This window comes from Bubalus kerabau, chromosome 4, assembly GCF_029407905.1.
Source record: "Bubalus kerabau isolate K-KA32 ecotype Philippines breed swamp buffalo chromosome 4, PCC_UOA_SB_1v2, whole genome shotgun sequence".
In the NCBI taxonomy this organism is placed as follows: Eukaryota; Metazoa; Chordata; class Mammalia; order Artiodactyla; family Bovidae; genus Bubalus; species Bubalus kerabau.
The window spans coordinates 46,052,025-46,067,868 of record NC_073627.1 but is presented as its reverse complement, the minus strand read 5'-3'; the positions used below and the strand labels follow the sequence as shown (position 1 = coordinate 46,067,868).

At 45.9% G+C, this 15,844-nt stretch overlaps 1 protein-coding gene across 16 annotated transcripts in view; it reads left to right on the top strand.

Moving 5' to 3' along the window:
• Window positions 1-15,844, top strand: part of LOC129649598 (uncharacterized) — a 139,963-nt gene that overhangs the window by 14,619 nt on the left and 109,500 nt on the right. For 4 of the 16 annotated variants that reach the window (XR_008713181.1, XR_008713171.1, XR_008713182.1 and 1 more), the window contains one exon: window positions 7,310-7,411. The exons of 9 other annotated variants lie outside the window; for them this stretch is intronic. Coding sequence is in view for 1 of the 7 variants with exons in the window: in XM_055577195.1 (XP_055433170.1) it covers window positions 7,310-7,411 (102 nt within the window). In the remaining 6 variants the exon portion in view is untranslated. Of the gene's footprint in view, window positions 1-7,309; window positions 7,412-7,438; window positions 7,619-8,473; window positions 8,845-15,844 lie in introns of those variants that run through there. 3 more of the 16 variants (XR_008713175.1, XR_008713177.1, XR_008713183.1) reach the window with 3 other exon arrangements.

Below are 15,844 nucleotides of genomic sequence, written 5' to 3'. Positions count from 1 at the left end.
TGAGCACGTGCCGGGCACTGTTCTGGGCTCTGGGGCACCGTCAACAAACAAAACCTACAAGGTTCGCTGTCCTCAGAGAGCTAGCATTCTAACGGGGACAGACAGACAAACAGGTAGCAATGCCCGCTGCCCTCAGCTCAGGTGCCGTGGGTCAGGTCCGCTGCTGGGAACTTCACACACAGGCTCCCCTGGTGTCCCTTTGTGCCCACCCGATCCAGGACAGGGCTTCCCAGGTGGCGCTAGTGGTAAAGAACCCTCCTGTCAATGCAGGAGACACAGGAGACCTGGGTTCTATCCCTGGGTTGGGAAGATCCCCTGGAGGAGAGCACGGCAACCCACTCCAGCCAGTATTCTCTCCTGGAGAATCCCGTGGACAGGGGAGCCTGGTGGACTATAGTTCATAGGGTCACAAAGAGTCAGACACAACTGAAGTGACTTAGCATGCACGCACATCCAAGGCATGTGGCATGTTCCTGGCACACAATGGCAGCAGGGCTGGGCTCAGGTTTTGTAAGCCTGAGGACCCTCTTTAAGAAAAGTGTATAACATTACCAGACCCTTCTCAGGATCCTGGAAAGAGCCTGTGCAGGAGGGGCGCTGAAACTGAAGCCTCAATAGCGTCCCCATAAATATGGCTCTGGGCTCGGTGATTTTTTTTTTTTTAAATTTTATTAATTTGGCTGTGCTGGGTCTTAGTTATGGTGTGTGGGATCTTTAGTTTGTGGCATGTAAACTCTGAGTTCTGACATGTGAGATCTAGTTCCCTGACCAGGGATTGAACCAGAGCCCTCTGCTTTGGGATCGTGGGGTTTTAGCCAAATACTGGACCACCAGGGAAGTCCCTCAGTCAGTGATTGTTGAATGAACAACTATTTTGTCAGGTAGCTTGCCCGTTTATGGCTGTGGATACTGAGGTTCAGAGAAGTGCGAGGATTTACTCAAGTTCATAGAGCCCGTGAGCGGCAGCACTGGAGGTGACATGGTTCAGCAGGGAGAGAATGTGGAATGCTCCCGTCTTTGGATCAAGAAAGACCTGGATTTATATCTGACCCATGTGCGGCCTTGCTGGGTAACTTTGGCCAAGTGTTTTAACCTCTCTGTGCCTTTGTATCCTCATCAGTAAAATGGAGAAAGCAATACTGCTCCTATAGGGTAGCTGGAGATGAACAGTTAATGCTCGTGTTGGGGAAGGATCGTTCCCTGCTGCAGGGAAGGCCTGGGTCTCCCCTAGTGCTCTTGGCTGCCTTGGGTCTTTGGAATCCACACTAAGGACCAGTGGGGTGGGGGTGGGAATGCCACAGGCGGCCAAGAAGCACATTTTTGGAATGACTCATCTTTAACCTCCTTCCTGGAGGGTTCAGCCTAATGGGCTTCTCTCCAGGAGCCCCTGTCCGTGTGGGCAGAGGGGAAGCACAGGAAAAGCCAGAGGTTCCTGCTAATACTGGCCGTGTCCAATTCGGATATTTAGAGAAAAATCCAGGACAAATACACAGCAACAGTTTGAGTCACACACAGGAGGGGAACTGGATGGCCAAGGAAGGGAAAACTACCATTGGTGAGGCCCCTGCCCCGTGCCAGGATTTTATGTATATTTCCTAACAGTTACCAAAAATGTATATATATATATTAAAAAAAACCTTCTTGTGTGGACTGTGCTCCGCATATTACCTGTATTAACACATTAAAACCTTACAACAGCCCATTAAAGTAATGTCTACTCCCATTTTTTTTTGATGAGGAAAACTGAGCCATAGAGAATTAAGGAACTTATTCTAGTTCATATACCTGATAAATGGTGGGGAAACAGGATTTAAACCCAGGTGGTTTGGCTCCACAGTTCACATGTGGTGGCCCTTATAAAGCAGGTATGACATGCCCCTTTGACAGGTGAGAAAACTGAGGCTTGTATGAGTTCAAGATCACACACTAAGTGTGTGATTAGTCACTCAGTCATGTCCAGTTCTTCGTGGCCCCGTGGACTGTAGCCCACCACGCTCCTCTGTCCATGGGATTTTTCAGGTGAGAATATTGGAGTGGATTGCCATTTCTTCCTCCAGGGAATCTTCCCAATCCAGGAATTGAACCTGTGTCTTCTGCACTGCAGGCGGCTTCTTTACCCGCTGAACTGTTGGGAAAGCCCCCACAGAGTAAGTAGCCGAGTTTGATTGCAAACCCAGGGCTCCAGACTCCAGTCAGTTCAGTCACTCAGTTGTGTCCAACTCTGCGACCCCATGGACTACAGCATACCAGGCTTCCCTGTCCATCACCAACTGCTGGAGGAAGCTCATGTCCATCTCATTGGTGATGCCATCCAACCATCTCATCCTCTGTTATCCCCTTCTCCTCCTGCCTTCAATCTTTCCCAGCATGAGGGTCTTTCCAGTGAATAAGTTCTTCCCATAGGGTGTCCAAAGTATTGGAGTTTCAGCTTCAGCATCAGTCCTTCCAATGAATATTCAGGACTGATTTCCTTTAGGATGGACTCATTTGATCTCTTTGCAGTTTAAGGGACTCTCAAGAGTCTTCTCCAACACCACAGTTCAAAAGCATCAATTCTTTGGCGCTCAGCCTTCCTTATGGTCCAACTCTCACATCCATACATGACTACTGGAAAAACCATAGCTTTGACTAGATGGGCCTTTGTTGGCAAAATAATGTTTCTGATTTTTAATATACTACCTAGGTTTGTCATAGCTTTTCTTCCAAGGAGTGAGTGTCTTTTAATTTCATGGCTGCAGTCACCATCTGCAGTGATTTTGGAGCCCCCCAAAATAAAGTCTGTTTATTTTGTCACTGTTTCCTTTGTTTCCCCATCTATTTGCCATGAAGTGATGGTATTGGATGCCATGGTCTTATTTTTTGAATGTTGAGTTTTAAGCCAACTTTTTCATTCTCCTCTTTCACTTTTACCAAGAGGCTCTTTAGTTCTTTTCTTTCTGCCATAAGGGTGGTGTCATTTGCATATCTGAGGTTATTGGTATTTCTCCCTGCAATCTTGATTCCAGCTTGTGCTTCATCCAGCCTGGCACTTCACATGATGTACTCTGCATATAAGTTAAATAAGCAGGGTGACAATATACAGCCTTGACGTACTCCTTTCCCAATTTGAAACCAGTCTGTTGTTCCACGTCCAGTTCTAATTGTTGCTTCTTGACCTGCATACAGATTTCTCAGGAGCCTGGTAAGGTGGTCTGATATACCCATCTCTTGAAAGAATTTTCCACAGTTTGTGTGTCCAGACTCCAGAGCCCATGCATTTCCTATTCCACCTGTATCCCTCAGCTCTTGCAGGATGTCTGGGATTCATTTCCTGAGATGCTCAGATTTCAATTCTGGTCTCATCTTGGCCCTAGCTCATTGCAGGATCCAATATCAGCAGAAATCAGGCCAGGTAATGTCAGAGGCGGAACGCCCATGCTCAGTATTAAAGTTCTGAGGATGGGAAGTAAGACGAGGTGTGGTCCCTCAGCTGCCAGCTGTGCTAATTGTCAGGGGCTGCGTCCCCTTTGCTGCCGTCTCTGCTGTCCAGTCCAGAGGAGGTGCTCAGGGATGCTGAGAGATTGAGCCGTGGGGACAGGCCTCCCCACTGCTTCCTGTCTGTGACACCGTTTGGACGGCTGGTGCCTTGGAGGACACAGACCTGGGTTTGAGTCCCCATCTACCCCTGTCTGGCTTGATGACACAAGTGTTCTCTGAAGTTCAGTTCAACAACAATTCCTACTTGAAAGGGTCATTTTGAGAATTAAAGGAAATGGCACATATGAGGAGGCCACCCAGCGCCAGGCTTAGCAGCTGATGAACTTGGATACATATTCCCCCTCCTCTGCCCAGGGCCTGAGGGGCTCTCCTTTTTTGCCCTATCTGCCCCACCTTTTTGCTTATTTTTTAAAAAATTGTGGTAAAATATATATTGGAGAAGGAATGGCAACCCACTCCAGTGTTCTTGCATGAGAAATCCCATATATATAAGTGTTATAAACTTACCATTTTAACAACTTTAAAATGTACAATTCAGTGGCATTAAGTACCTTCACTTGTCTAGGCAACAAGTGAAATGAGCCAGACGAAGACAAATATCAAATTATATCACTTATGTGTGGAATTGAAAAAAATGATACAAATGAACATATTTACAAAGTAGAAATGGACTCACACACATAGAAAACAAATTTATGGTTACCAGAGGAGGAAGGGGCTGGGGGAGGGAAAAATTAGAAAGTTTGGGATAACAGATACACACGACTATATATAAAATAAACAATAAGGTCTTAATTGTATAGCACAGGGAATTATACTCAGTATCTGAGTGAATGAGCCATGGAGACCATCCTCATCATCCATCGCCAGAATTTTTTCATCATCTCAAACTGAGGCTCTGGACCCATTAAACAAGCTCTCCCTGTTCCTCTCTCCCCTCAGCCCTCTGTAATCTCTCTCCTACTTTCTGTCTCCATGAATTCGCCTATTCTAGGTAACTCGTAAGTGGAATTATACAGGATTTATCCTTTTTGTGTCTGGCTTATTTCACTTAGCATCATGTCTTCCAAGTTGTCTGTGTTGGAGCATGTTTCAGAATTCCCTTCTTTTTTAAGGCTAAATAATGCTCTGTCGTATGTTTATGCCACATTTTGTTTATCCGTTCACGTGTCCATGAACCCTTGGGTTGCTTCCACCTTTTGGCTGTTGGGAATAATGCTGCAGTGGGCAGAGGTGTGCAAGTATCAGTTTTAATCCCTGCTCTGTTCTTTTCGATATATACTCAGAAGTGGGATTGCTGGACCATATGGTAATTTTATGTTTAATTTTTTTGGTGCCTCTCCCTTTTCTTTTCTCTTGTTAATTTGTCTTTTATTTTTAATTGAAGCATAGTTAATTTACAGTGTCATGTTAGTTTCAAGTGTACAGCAAAGTGATTCAGATACCCATATATCCTTTTTCAGTTTCTTTTCTATTATCCTTTATTACAAGATACTGAATATAGTTCCCTGTGCTATACAGTAAGACCTTACTGTTTATTTTATATATAATAATGTATATCTGTTATCCCAAATTCCCAATGTATCCCTCCCCCACCCGCTTCCTCCTTTGGTAACCATAAATTTGTTTTCTGTGTCTGTGAGTCCGTTTCTATTTTGTAAATATGTTCATTTGTATCATTTTTTTTTCAATTCCACATATAAGTGATACCATTTGATATTTGTCTTTCTCTGGCTTATTTCACTTAGTATGATAATCCCTAGGTCCATCCATGTGGCTGCAACTGACATCAGTTCATTGTTTTTTTATGGTTTAGTAGTATTCTATTGTGTGTATATTTGTATTTATACCACATCTTCTTTATCCAGTTATCTGTCGGTGGACATTAGGTTCCTTCTATGTCTTGGATGCCGCTCCTTCTTACACACACACACACACACACGTACACAGTGTGTACCATCTGACCTTCATCTAGAAAGTCTTCTCATGTGTTATTTCTCCTTGATCTGGTGCAGCTTTGGGAAGCTTCGACATACCACTACTGATTGAGACCTGCCTCCCTCTCCAGGCCCCTCCTTGCCAGGAAGTGAAAGTGTTAGTCGCTGAGTTGTGTCTGACTCTTTGCTACCCCATGGACTGTAGCCCACCAGGCCCCTCTGTCCATGGAATTCTCCAGGTAAGAATATTGGAGTAGGGTAGCCATTCCCTACTCCAGTGCTCTTGCCTGGAAAATCCCATGGACAGAGGAGCCTGGTAGGCTGCAGTCCATGGGGTCGCAAAGAGTCGGACACGACTAAGCGACTTCACTTTCACTTTTCACTTTCATGCATTGGAAAAGGAAATGGCAATCCACTCCAGTGTTCTTGCCTGGAGAATCCCAGGGACGGTGGAGCCTGGTGGGCTGCTGCCGTCTCTGGGGTCACACAGAGTTGGACACGACTGAAGCGACTTAGCAGCAGCAGCCGCCATTCCCTTCTCCATGGCATCTTCCCGACCCAGGGATTAAACCCGGGGCTCCTTCATTGCAGGCAGATTCTTTACCATCTGAGCCACCAGGGAAGCTCCTCCTTGCCAGAGCTGCTCAGCTACTCTAGGATCTGGAGGCTTTCCAGTTGGGACTGGTATCCGAGCAGCCACATGGACCCCACAGAGACCCTTCTCTGACAGTGGGGGAAGCAGGACTTTTTGTCTGACCCCGGGTGCTTATGGCTCTGACTCAGGACAGGCTGTGGACCTCAGGGCATCTCTGAGCAGAGCTGCTCACACCTGAAAAGATCACTCAGCAGCCGTCTCCTCTACTCACCAGTTAAACTCAAAGGAGACAGACTGGTGTCTGGGAAGAAACTTGACCTTGGGAGTCAGCTACCTCAAGTTGAATCCCTACTCCGTCTCTTCCTTGTGTCACCCCTTGGTGAGCTACTCAGTCTCCCTGAGCCTCAGTTTCCACCTCTATCAAATGGGAATATCAACAGTCCCCACCTCAGTGGACTGCTGTGCACCCACGTCGATGACGCCTGTGCAGCTCTCGGCCCCGTGGAAAGGCCGCGGTTACCCTCTTTGTTGACAGCTCAGAAAGCTGACAGGGACTGCTGCAGCCCAACGGCCCGAGTCCTGTTCACTGCTCCCTGTCTCTCTGCCCCTTTCATCCTGCGTCCGGTCTTTCCAGCTCTGAAATGGCTCTTCCAGATACTTGAATGAGAAATAAAATGTCTGGGAAATCAGCAAAAGGATGGCCTTGGGAACACTCCTAGTGTTGCAGTGGTCCTTTCAAGCTTGACCCAAGAATAACAGCTACTCTGTGGAGGCTTTACGGGCTTCTGAGGTGGCGCTAGTGGTAAAGAACCTACCTGCAGATGCAGGAGACACTGGAGATGTGGATTCAACCTCTGGGTTGGGGAGATCCCCTGGAAGAGGGCATGGCAACTCACTCCAGCATTTTTGCATGGAGAATCCCATGGACAGAGGAGCCTGGTGGGTTGCGGTCCATGGGGTTGCAAAGAGTCGGACAGGACTGAAGGGACTTAGAACACAAGTCGCTGGAGGCTTGACAGGCCTCTCTGGGCCTCTGGATGACACCCCTGCTGCTCTTCAGGTGTTTTCCAGCTCCTGATGTTTGCTCAAGCCTGGCCTGTGTGTGTGTGTGTATGTGAGAGAGAGAGAGAGAGTGCGTGCGTGCGGTGGGGGTGGGCAGTGGTTTGCCCATCTATCTGTTTTAAGCTTCCATTTTGATCTGTGAGGAAGGCATGAATCTCTCATGGAAGTTGTTTTATTTTTTAGGTCTTTATTGAACTTGTTCCAACATTGCTTCTGTTCTATGTTTTGGTCTCTTGAGGCACATGGGATTTTAGCTCGCTGGCCAAGGATTGATCCCATGCCCCCTGCATTGGAAGGCGATGTCCCAGCCACTGGACCCCCAGGGAAGTCCCTTTGGAAGGTATTTTAAGTGTAATGAATTTACTGGAAAAGCCTGAGGAGGAAGAGAGTGGTGAATGGAGGAGGGTTAACAGTCCAGACAGACCAGCTCTGGCTCCGCAGACGTGAGCATGCGCGCACATCACCTGACGCAGGCGGTCTGGGGCGTGGCCTGAGGCTGTCCGCTTCTGACCCGTGGTACCAGTGCGGCCGGTCTGGGGTCCATTCGGTGAGTAGCCTCGCTAGACCTGCTCGTGTTTTCTAAGTTCTGTGGCCCCTGCGGTTTTCCACAGGCCACTTGCCTCTGCTTTGGGCCCGGTCTCACACCACACCCTGGCTTCTTTTTCCAAATTTCATTCCTCAGCCTTTTCCTCATGCTATGCAGCCCAGTTCAGGTTTCTGTAGCAACTAGATCCAAAGCCTGCCCCTGGCCCTCAGCTGGGTTTCCAAATTCAATTACTTTCTGAGAAATAAGGCTTTTTAATTGAAAATAATAAGAGCACTATTCACCCATTACAGGAAACTTGGAAATTGCTGAAAAGTAGATGGGAGCAAATGAAAAGTTATCCAGGATCCTGTAACCCTAAAAGAATTATTGATGAGATTAAAAAAAAAAAACCACGACAGTTTTTTTGGCTGTGCTGAGTCTTTGTTGCAGCACACACAGGCTTCTCTCGTTGCAGGGTATGGGCTTAGTTTGCTGTGTCATGTAGGATCTTAGTTCCCTGACCGCAGAGTGAACCCATGTCCCCTGCATTGGAAGGCAGATTCTTCTCACTGGACCACCAGGGAAATCCCTTACCCATTTTTAAAATTGAAGTATAGTTAATTTACAATGTTATGTTCGTTTCAGGTATACAGCACAGGGATACAGTTATGTACAGGAAATCCCTTACATACAAACGAGTTCCATTCTGAGAGTGTGTTCATATATCCAATTTGTTCATAAGCCCAACAGAGTTATCCTAGGTACCAATGAGCACAATTGACTATATAGCGCAGTACTGTAATAGGTTTATAATACTTTTCATACAAATAATACATTAAAAACAACCCCCCAAAATAAACATTTTAAATCTTACAGAACAGTGCCTTGAAAAGTACAGTGGTACAGTATAATAGCCAGCATACAGGGGCTGGCATCGAGTGAATGCTCAAGAAGAGTTACTGACTGGAAGTGGGAGATGGTAGAGCTGAAGGACCATCAGCAACAGGAGACGGAGGGCAAGCTGCAATTTCACTCATGCCTGACATGGATGGAAAGCATGTTCGTCCCTTTGAAAGCTCACAATTTGAAGGTTCTTGTAGAGAACTTACTGTATATGTATTGAATATATTCTTTTTCAGGTTCTTTTCCATTATAGATGATTGCAAGGTGTGGACTATAGTTCCCTGTGCTGTATACTGGTGCAGCTTTGCTTCGTTCTTTTCAGTTCCTTTTTTCCTTCTGCATCTCTATATTTTAAATTTTAATTGAAATAATACAAAAGAAACAAATTTAGGTATTGCTAAAGCCTGCTTTTCTGTTTTATGACTAGTTCTTTGAAAACACACAAAAATGACTCCATATACCATTGTTGTTCAGTCATGTCTGACTCTTTGTGGCCCCGAGGACTTCCTGTCCTTCATTGTCTCCCAGAGTTTGCTCAAACTCATGTCCATTGAGTCAGTGATGCTATCCAACCATCTCGTCCTCTGTCATCCCCATCTCCTCCTGCCCTCAATCTTTCCCAGCATCAAGGTCTCTTTCCAATGAGTTGGCTGTTCACATCAGGTGGCCAAAGTATTGGAGTTTCAGCTTCAGTCCTTTCAATGAATGCTCAGTGTTGATTTCCTTAAGGATTGACTAGTTTGATCTCCTTGCTGTTCAAGGGACTCTCAAGACTCTTCTCCAGCACCACAATTTGAAAGCATCAGTTCTTCCACATTTAGCCTTCTTGATGGTCCAACACTCACATCTGTATATGATTATTGGAAAAACCATGGCTTTGACTAGATGGACCTTTGTCAGCAAAGTGATATCTCTGCTTTTTAATACGCCGTCAAGGTTTGTCACAGCTTTCCTACCAAGGAGCAAGCATCTTTTCATTTCATGGCTGCAGTCACTGTCTACAGTGATTTTGGAGCCTAAGAAAATAGATACAGATAATTGCTATTGCTTATTGAGTCCTTAAGACGTAAGGGTATGAGGTAAATGCCTGCTCATTGTCTCAGGTAAATAATCCATCATTTGTTTAACTGGTCTTCTGTGAATAACACTGTGATGAACATCTCTGTGCATACATTTTAATCTAGCTTTCTGATTAGTTCTTTAGACCAGGAGTTGGCAGACTTTTGGTAAAGGGCCAGATAATAAATATTTTAAGTTTGGTGGGCCATAAAATCTCTGCCATAACGACTCAGCTCCCCATGGTAGCACAAAAGCAGCCATTAGCTACAAACTAACGAGTGTGGATGTGTTAAAATACAATTTTACTTATAAAAACAGGTGGCTGATTGGATTTGACCCACGGGCCATGGGTTGCCAACCCTGCTTTAGACTAACCAGTCACGGATGGGCACTTTTTTTTTTCAGTAAAAGGCAGATAGAAAATAGATTTAGCTATACCCAGTGTGGGCTCTGTTGTTTGCTGTTTCTTCTGTCCTTCCCCTCCCCCCATCTTTTCCTTCTTCTCCTTCCTCTTTTTTTCTTCTTTCTCTTTCCTCATTCTTCTTCCGACCTTTTAAGAATGTAAAAACCATTCTTAGCCTGTAGACCATACAAAAACAGGCCTTTGCCGACCTCTGGATTAGACAAATGGACGTTGAATTCCTGATTTCAGACAGTATGAACATCGAACCATCTCTTGATGAATGTGGCCTGGTTGCTTTCCAGAATGGTGGCAGTTCCAATCTAAACACCCCTGCTGGCTGTGCAGGAAAGTCTTCATCTTATTCTGCCCTTACCTCATCAAGAAGTTTCTCTTATTCAATCTTTGCTAACTCAATGGATCAGCCTATCTCATACTAATTCACAGTTGCTTTGATTACTAAGAAGTTGAGCATTTTTGCTCGTAATTATCCATTTGTAGTTCCCATTCTGTAAAAATTTTTTTGTGTTTTTTGTCTTTTTATTTAGGATTTTATTGTTTTCCTTTATAGTTTTCACATTTTGTCTTTTTGACAAAGAGAGGATTTGGAGAGTTGTCCTGTTTGTTGCAATGATTCTCCCCAGTGTTTTCTTTTGGTTGTCTTTTGATTTTAATTGTATTTGTGATTATTTTGATGGCTAGAAGTGCTTAATTTTTATTTATGTTTTCCTTTGTGAGTTCCATTTCCTCTTTGAAACTCTCTTGATTTTCTGAATGTCAGTCACCCCACTTTGCCCTCAGCCTCCTGACATCCCATAAGCAGTTCAGGAATGCTGTGAAGAAATGTGTCAATTGTAAATGCTTTCAGCTGAGTCTCAGAAAAGCTGATAAACAGTGGTTTAAGCCAGGAATTCTCAAACTGTAGCACACGTCAGAATCACCAAGGGGCTTCGTAAAACTCAGATTGCAGGGCCCTCCTGTAGAATTTCAGGTTCTTATAGGTCTGGTTGGGGCCTGAGAATGTGTCTTTGTAACATATTCCCATATGGTGCTGGTGCTGCTGGCCTGGGAACATACTTTGAGAACCACTGGCTTAAACACTTGAGAGATTCAGTTCCCTCACAGAACGAAGAGTTCAGGAGAGGGTGGTCCCAGGGATGGTTTAATAGCTCCATTGATACCAGGTTCTAGACCATGGCTTTACTTTCTGTTGGCTGTTTCCTCAGGGTTGCAAGATGGCTGCCATAGCTCTGGGCCTTTCCTACTTAAACCAGCATTCCAAACATGAAGAAGGGGGAACATGGGAAAAAAAACAACAACCTTTTCCTTTGTCAGTGTTTGGTACATTGGCACTTTGACCAAAGCTTATAGGTTAATATTTAGTAAGAAGAGAAGGTAGATTTGGGGTAGGAGAGAGTCTCTGTTTTAAATGCTTTCTTGCACTGAGTGGAAAACCACATAGTTCAGGTCCTTGGAGGCTTCCTTAGTGGCTTAGTGATAAAGATCCACCTCCTAATGCAGAAGACGTGAGTTCAATCCCTGGATTGGGAAGATCCCCTGGAGGAGGGCATGGCAACCCACTCCAGTGTTCTTGCCTGGAGGCTCCCACAGACAAGAGGAGCCTGGCAGGCTACAGTGCACAGGGTCACAAAGAGCTGGACACGACTGAGCATGCACACAGCTGTCCTGTCAGGCCCTTGAACCCTCAGCTGCAGCACCAGCTCTGTCTTGATGTCTTTAAGGACCCAGAGTCAGGTCAGCTTGGCCTCCAAACTGGTTTCTGATATTTTCATCACTGAAGTCATTGGACTTCTGCCTGGTTTCTGATACAAAGACTGAACTGGCCCCTTCTGGTATTTGGATGTTTTCTTGCCTGAATTCTTTGCTAAATAATTGGCCTGGCTCTTTCTAAGTTGGGAATCCTGCTTGCTTCTGCCAGTTCTTCTCCTAATCAGGAGTCCTAGCCCCAGACCCCAATCTGGTGCTGTGGAGCCTTCTACCTGTTGACAGGCCTGCTAAGTACCACCTGCCTGGATTCCTGGAGACACCGCTCAGTCTGGCTCTCAAAGCTCCTGAGAGCAGGAGCCTCCAAAGGCTTGCTTGGATTGATTAGCTGCTGCACTTTGCCTATTGATCCAGCTTTCTCTTATCATCTGTAACTGATGTTGGAATTATTCCCAGTCTTCCTTGGAGGCCAGGGCTTGCTCCACCGGCACCATCAAGAGTGGAAACTGGGAGTAGGAAGTTCCTACCTTCTGTTGTGCTGTGTTTAGTCGCTCAGTCGTGTTCAACTCTTTGCAACCGCATGGACTGTAGCCCTCCAGGCTCTTCTGTCCATGGGGATTCTCCAGGCAAGAATACTGGAGTTGGTTGCCATACTCGCCTCCAGGGGATCTTTCTAACCCAGGTCTCCTGCATTGCAGGTGGATTCTTTATTGTCTGAGCCACCAGGGAAGCCCAAGAATACTGGAGTGGGTAGCCTATCCTTTCTCCAGGGGAATCTTCCCAACCCAGGTATCAAACCGGGGTCTCCTGCATTGCAGGTGGATTCTTTACTACCCGAGCTAGTAGGAGATACCAAAGGCTCAAGAGGAGTGGGGTAGGGCAGGATCTGTCAGAAAGTGTCAGGGTCCCAGTGGAAGGGAGAATGAGGTAATCCTAACTCCATGGGAGGCAAGGGTGGATTATCTATTAGGACCCAACCTGGTTTAAGCAAGTTAATTGGGAAGTCCAGGGGTAAACCTGGCTTTAAGAATGGCTCATTGCTTGGGTTTAAATGGTATCACTAGAATCCAGTCGTGCCCATCTTCCCATTTAGTTTCTTCTTTATTTACTTCTTTCTTCAACTGGCCCTGACCTCATGTCACAGGGTGGCTGCCAGCAGTGGTGGGGACTGCATCCTTCCCACTTTCTTTCCAGAGGAGAAAGAGAAAATCAAAACTCCCAGAACTAAGCTTCCTGATCTGGGTCACTGTCCTTCCATGAAGGCAACCACCAGGGTCAGGAAAATGTGATGTATGGATTCATTAAGTGTTGAGTCAGAAGATTCAGCCCTAGGTTTGGGGATAGAATCAATCCCACCCAAAACCACATGGCTGAAAATGGGGGCAAGAGTGCTCTCAAAGGACATTCAGGCACACTAAAGTGGGAGAAGGAGGGAATGGATGTGGGGAAGGAAGTAAGTAAGTGAAAGTTGCCCAGTTGTGTCTGACTCTTTGCGACCCCATGGACTATACAGTCCCTGGAATTCTCTGGGCCAGAATACTGGAGTGAGTAGTCTTTCCCTTCTCCAGGGCATCTTCCCAGCCCAGGGATCGAACCCAGGTCTCCTGCACTGCAGGCAGGTTCTTTACCAGTTGAGCCACAGGGAAGCCTGGATGTGGGGAGGCAACCTACAGATATTCATTCTAATTGGAGGTTGAACTTGTGTAGTGGTAGCTGAAGACTTCAGATACGACAGGATCTTAAAGCATGCAGGGGTTAAGGGATGGGGAGGAAAGGTGCTTGATTGACCTCCAGGGATGGGGTGTGTGATTGGGTCAGGTTGCTTAAAGGGCCAGGAACGGATGGGCAGCTGGTTATAGTCCTCTCCTCTCCTCTGTGTGCTCCAGCTTCATGTGTAGGTCCAGATCAGGTCAACAAGCTCTACATCTCAGCACCTTCCACACTGCCCATCTGGCTACAGTTAACTCATCCAGGCCTGGGATGAGCTGGACGTCTTTCTACTCAAAGGACACATGATTCAGTCCAACAGTATGCTTATTCTTTTGGCAACAAAAAATGCCGTGTAGAACGTTCATTGCCATTCTGGACACCGCCTCCTTCAAAAGCCCTTTGGGTTTACTGCCCTTGTTATTCTCTGTAGCTCAGATGTAATTTGTCAGTCTCATGTAATGTATTTCATCTTGAGTGGAGTCTCAGGAAAAAAAAAAAGTTTGTGGCCACAGATGCATTTGAATGCTTTCTATCATCAGAGGACGAAACTAATGTCGAGCTAGTATTTTGCCCACATGGGGCCAAATTGAAGCTCCAAGTCACAAATCAGTTTTTTTCCCTCAGGTGTCTGCTGATCCATACTCTCTCTGCTACCTTCACAGTCTTGTTGCCTTTTTTTGGTCCCTAATTATCATAGTCACCACTGTGTTTAGTCTTGGAAGCCTCCTAAATCCTTTTGGAATCAATCAGAGAGATTTCAAGGGAAGTAAATAAATACCATGTGATTTGTTTTCCCTCATGTATTGGTTTTCTCAGCAGGGAAGGGAAAAATGTATAATTCAGATGTAAACTTTGTCTGATTAAGATCAAATGAGATTCTCTTATTCTTTTATTTTCTTTCTGTTAACCCTTCTGCCTGCTTCTTCCCTCTGTCCCCTCCTTCCATTGTGAAAGAGTGTTTGATCCTTTGACTGAAGGGGAAGGAGAAATGTTGGGAGCTCAGAAGTGCCTGGCGGAACATGCCTGCTTCTCAACTTCCTCTGGGGTGGAAATTCATTTAAAACTTGCAGTTTCCAAAGTGGTTGCCAAAGCCACAACATGGTGAAGGGGGAGGGGCCCTTAGCATCTCCCAAGGACAGGCTGGAGCCACGCGGTGGGGGTGCGGAGTAGGCACGCCTTGCAGAGACCGTCTTTCTGAAAATGTCCCCAAGGTGTAACAGGGAGTTTCCGTCTGAACTGATGAGTCTGGATCCCCCGACAGCAGTCTTGTGGGGTGGGTCTCAGCTTCCACCCTGTCACTGTCTCGACTGAAACCCACAGAAGTTTCCTATTTCCTTCTTCACTAAACTCAGCCTCCTCTTCCTGACTTGTAAAACTCTCCATAAGCTGGGTGCATTCTATCAAGAAGATACCTTCATCTGTATCACCATCCAGCCCGATTGTAGGCTTTAGTACTCTTACCTCCCAAGACACACAGAGTTTATATCTTCGAATTGGAGCAGAAGACCTGAACTTGAGTCCTCAGTCTACTTCTTACCGCTCGGTTGTCTTGGGAAAGTCATGAAACCACTCTGAACCTCAGATTCTCTTCAGGATATGGAACCGGTGAATATCTACTGAGTCCAGGAAACTCTGCATCCATGTCCATCCATTACTATCTCTTTGGTAGCTATGCCCTAATTTTCCCCTCGAAACATCTCTGTCCCGCTTTTGGTCTGTGAACTTCTGGGTGGAGTTAGTTCTGCTCCCAGCATCAGGAGTAGAACCCATGATTCAACCCAAAGCTGAGCAGTGTATCACAATGCCCCCTGATTGCCTCCTGGGTGGATGGTGGGCAGGTGACCTAAGCTGGTCCAACCAGAGTGAATTGCTGCACTTCTGCAGGGACACTTGCTCTTTTTGGCTGAATTTGGGTCTGGAAGGATGTGGTTGCTGCAGCCTGAGCTGGAGAATCAAGCCTGAAACTACCCTGAAGTTGTAGAGCTGAGCTGAGCAGGGGGTGGGGGGAAAGAAACCTGGTCTGTTAGTGCTGGAGGACCATTCTCTATCTGCATCAGCCATCAAATGGCTTCTTCCTCCCCTTTTGTCTGTCCAAAGCCTTCCTGATCTTTCCTCCCCTCCTTCCTTTCTTCTTTTCTGTCCCCACTCCCTTTCTTTTAATTTGCAAAGAAAATCATGGTAAAATACACATAACATGAAATTTACCATCTTAACCATTTTTAAGTGTACAGTTTGGGGGTGTTAAGTACATTCATGTTGTTGTGCAACCAATCTCCAGAACTTTTTCATCTTGCAAACCTGAAGCTCTGTACTCATTCAACAGTTCCCCATTTGTGCATTCCGCCAGCCCCTGGCAGCCACCATTCTACTTTCTGCTTTTGAGTTTGATTCCTCTAGTATATACTACCCATATAAGTGGAGCCACACAATATATGTCCTTCTTATGTCTG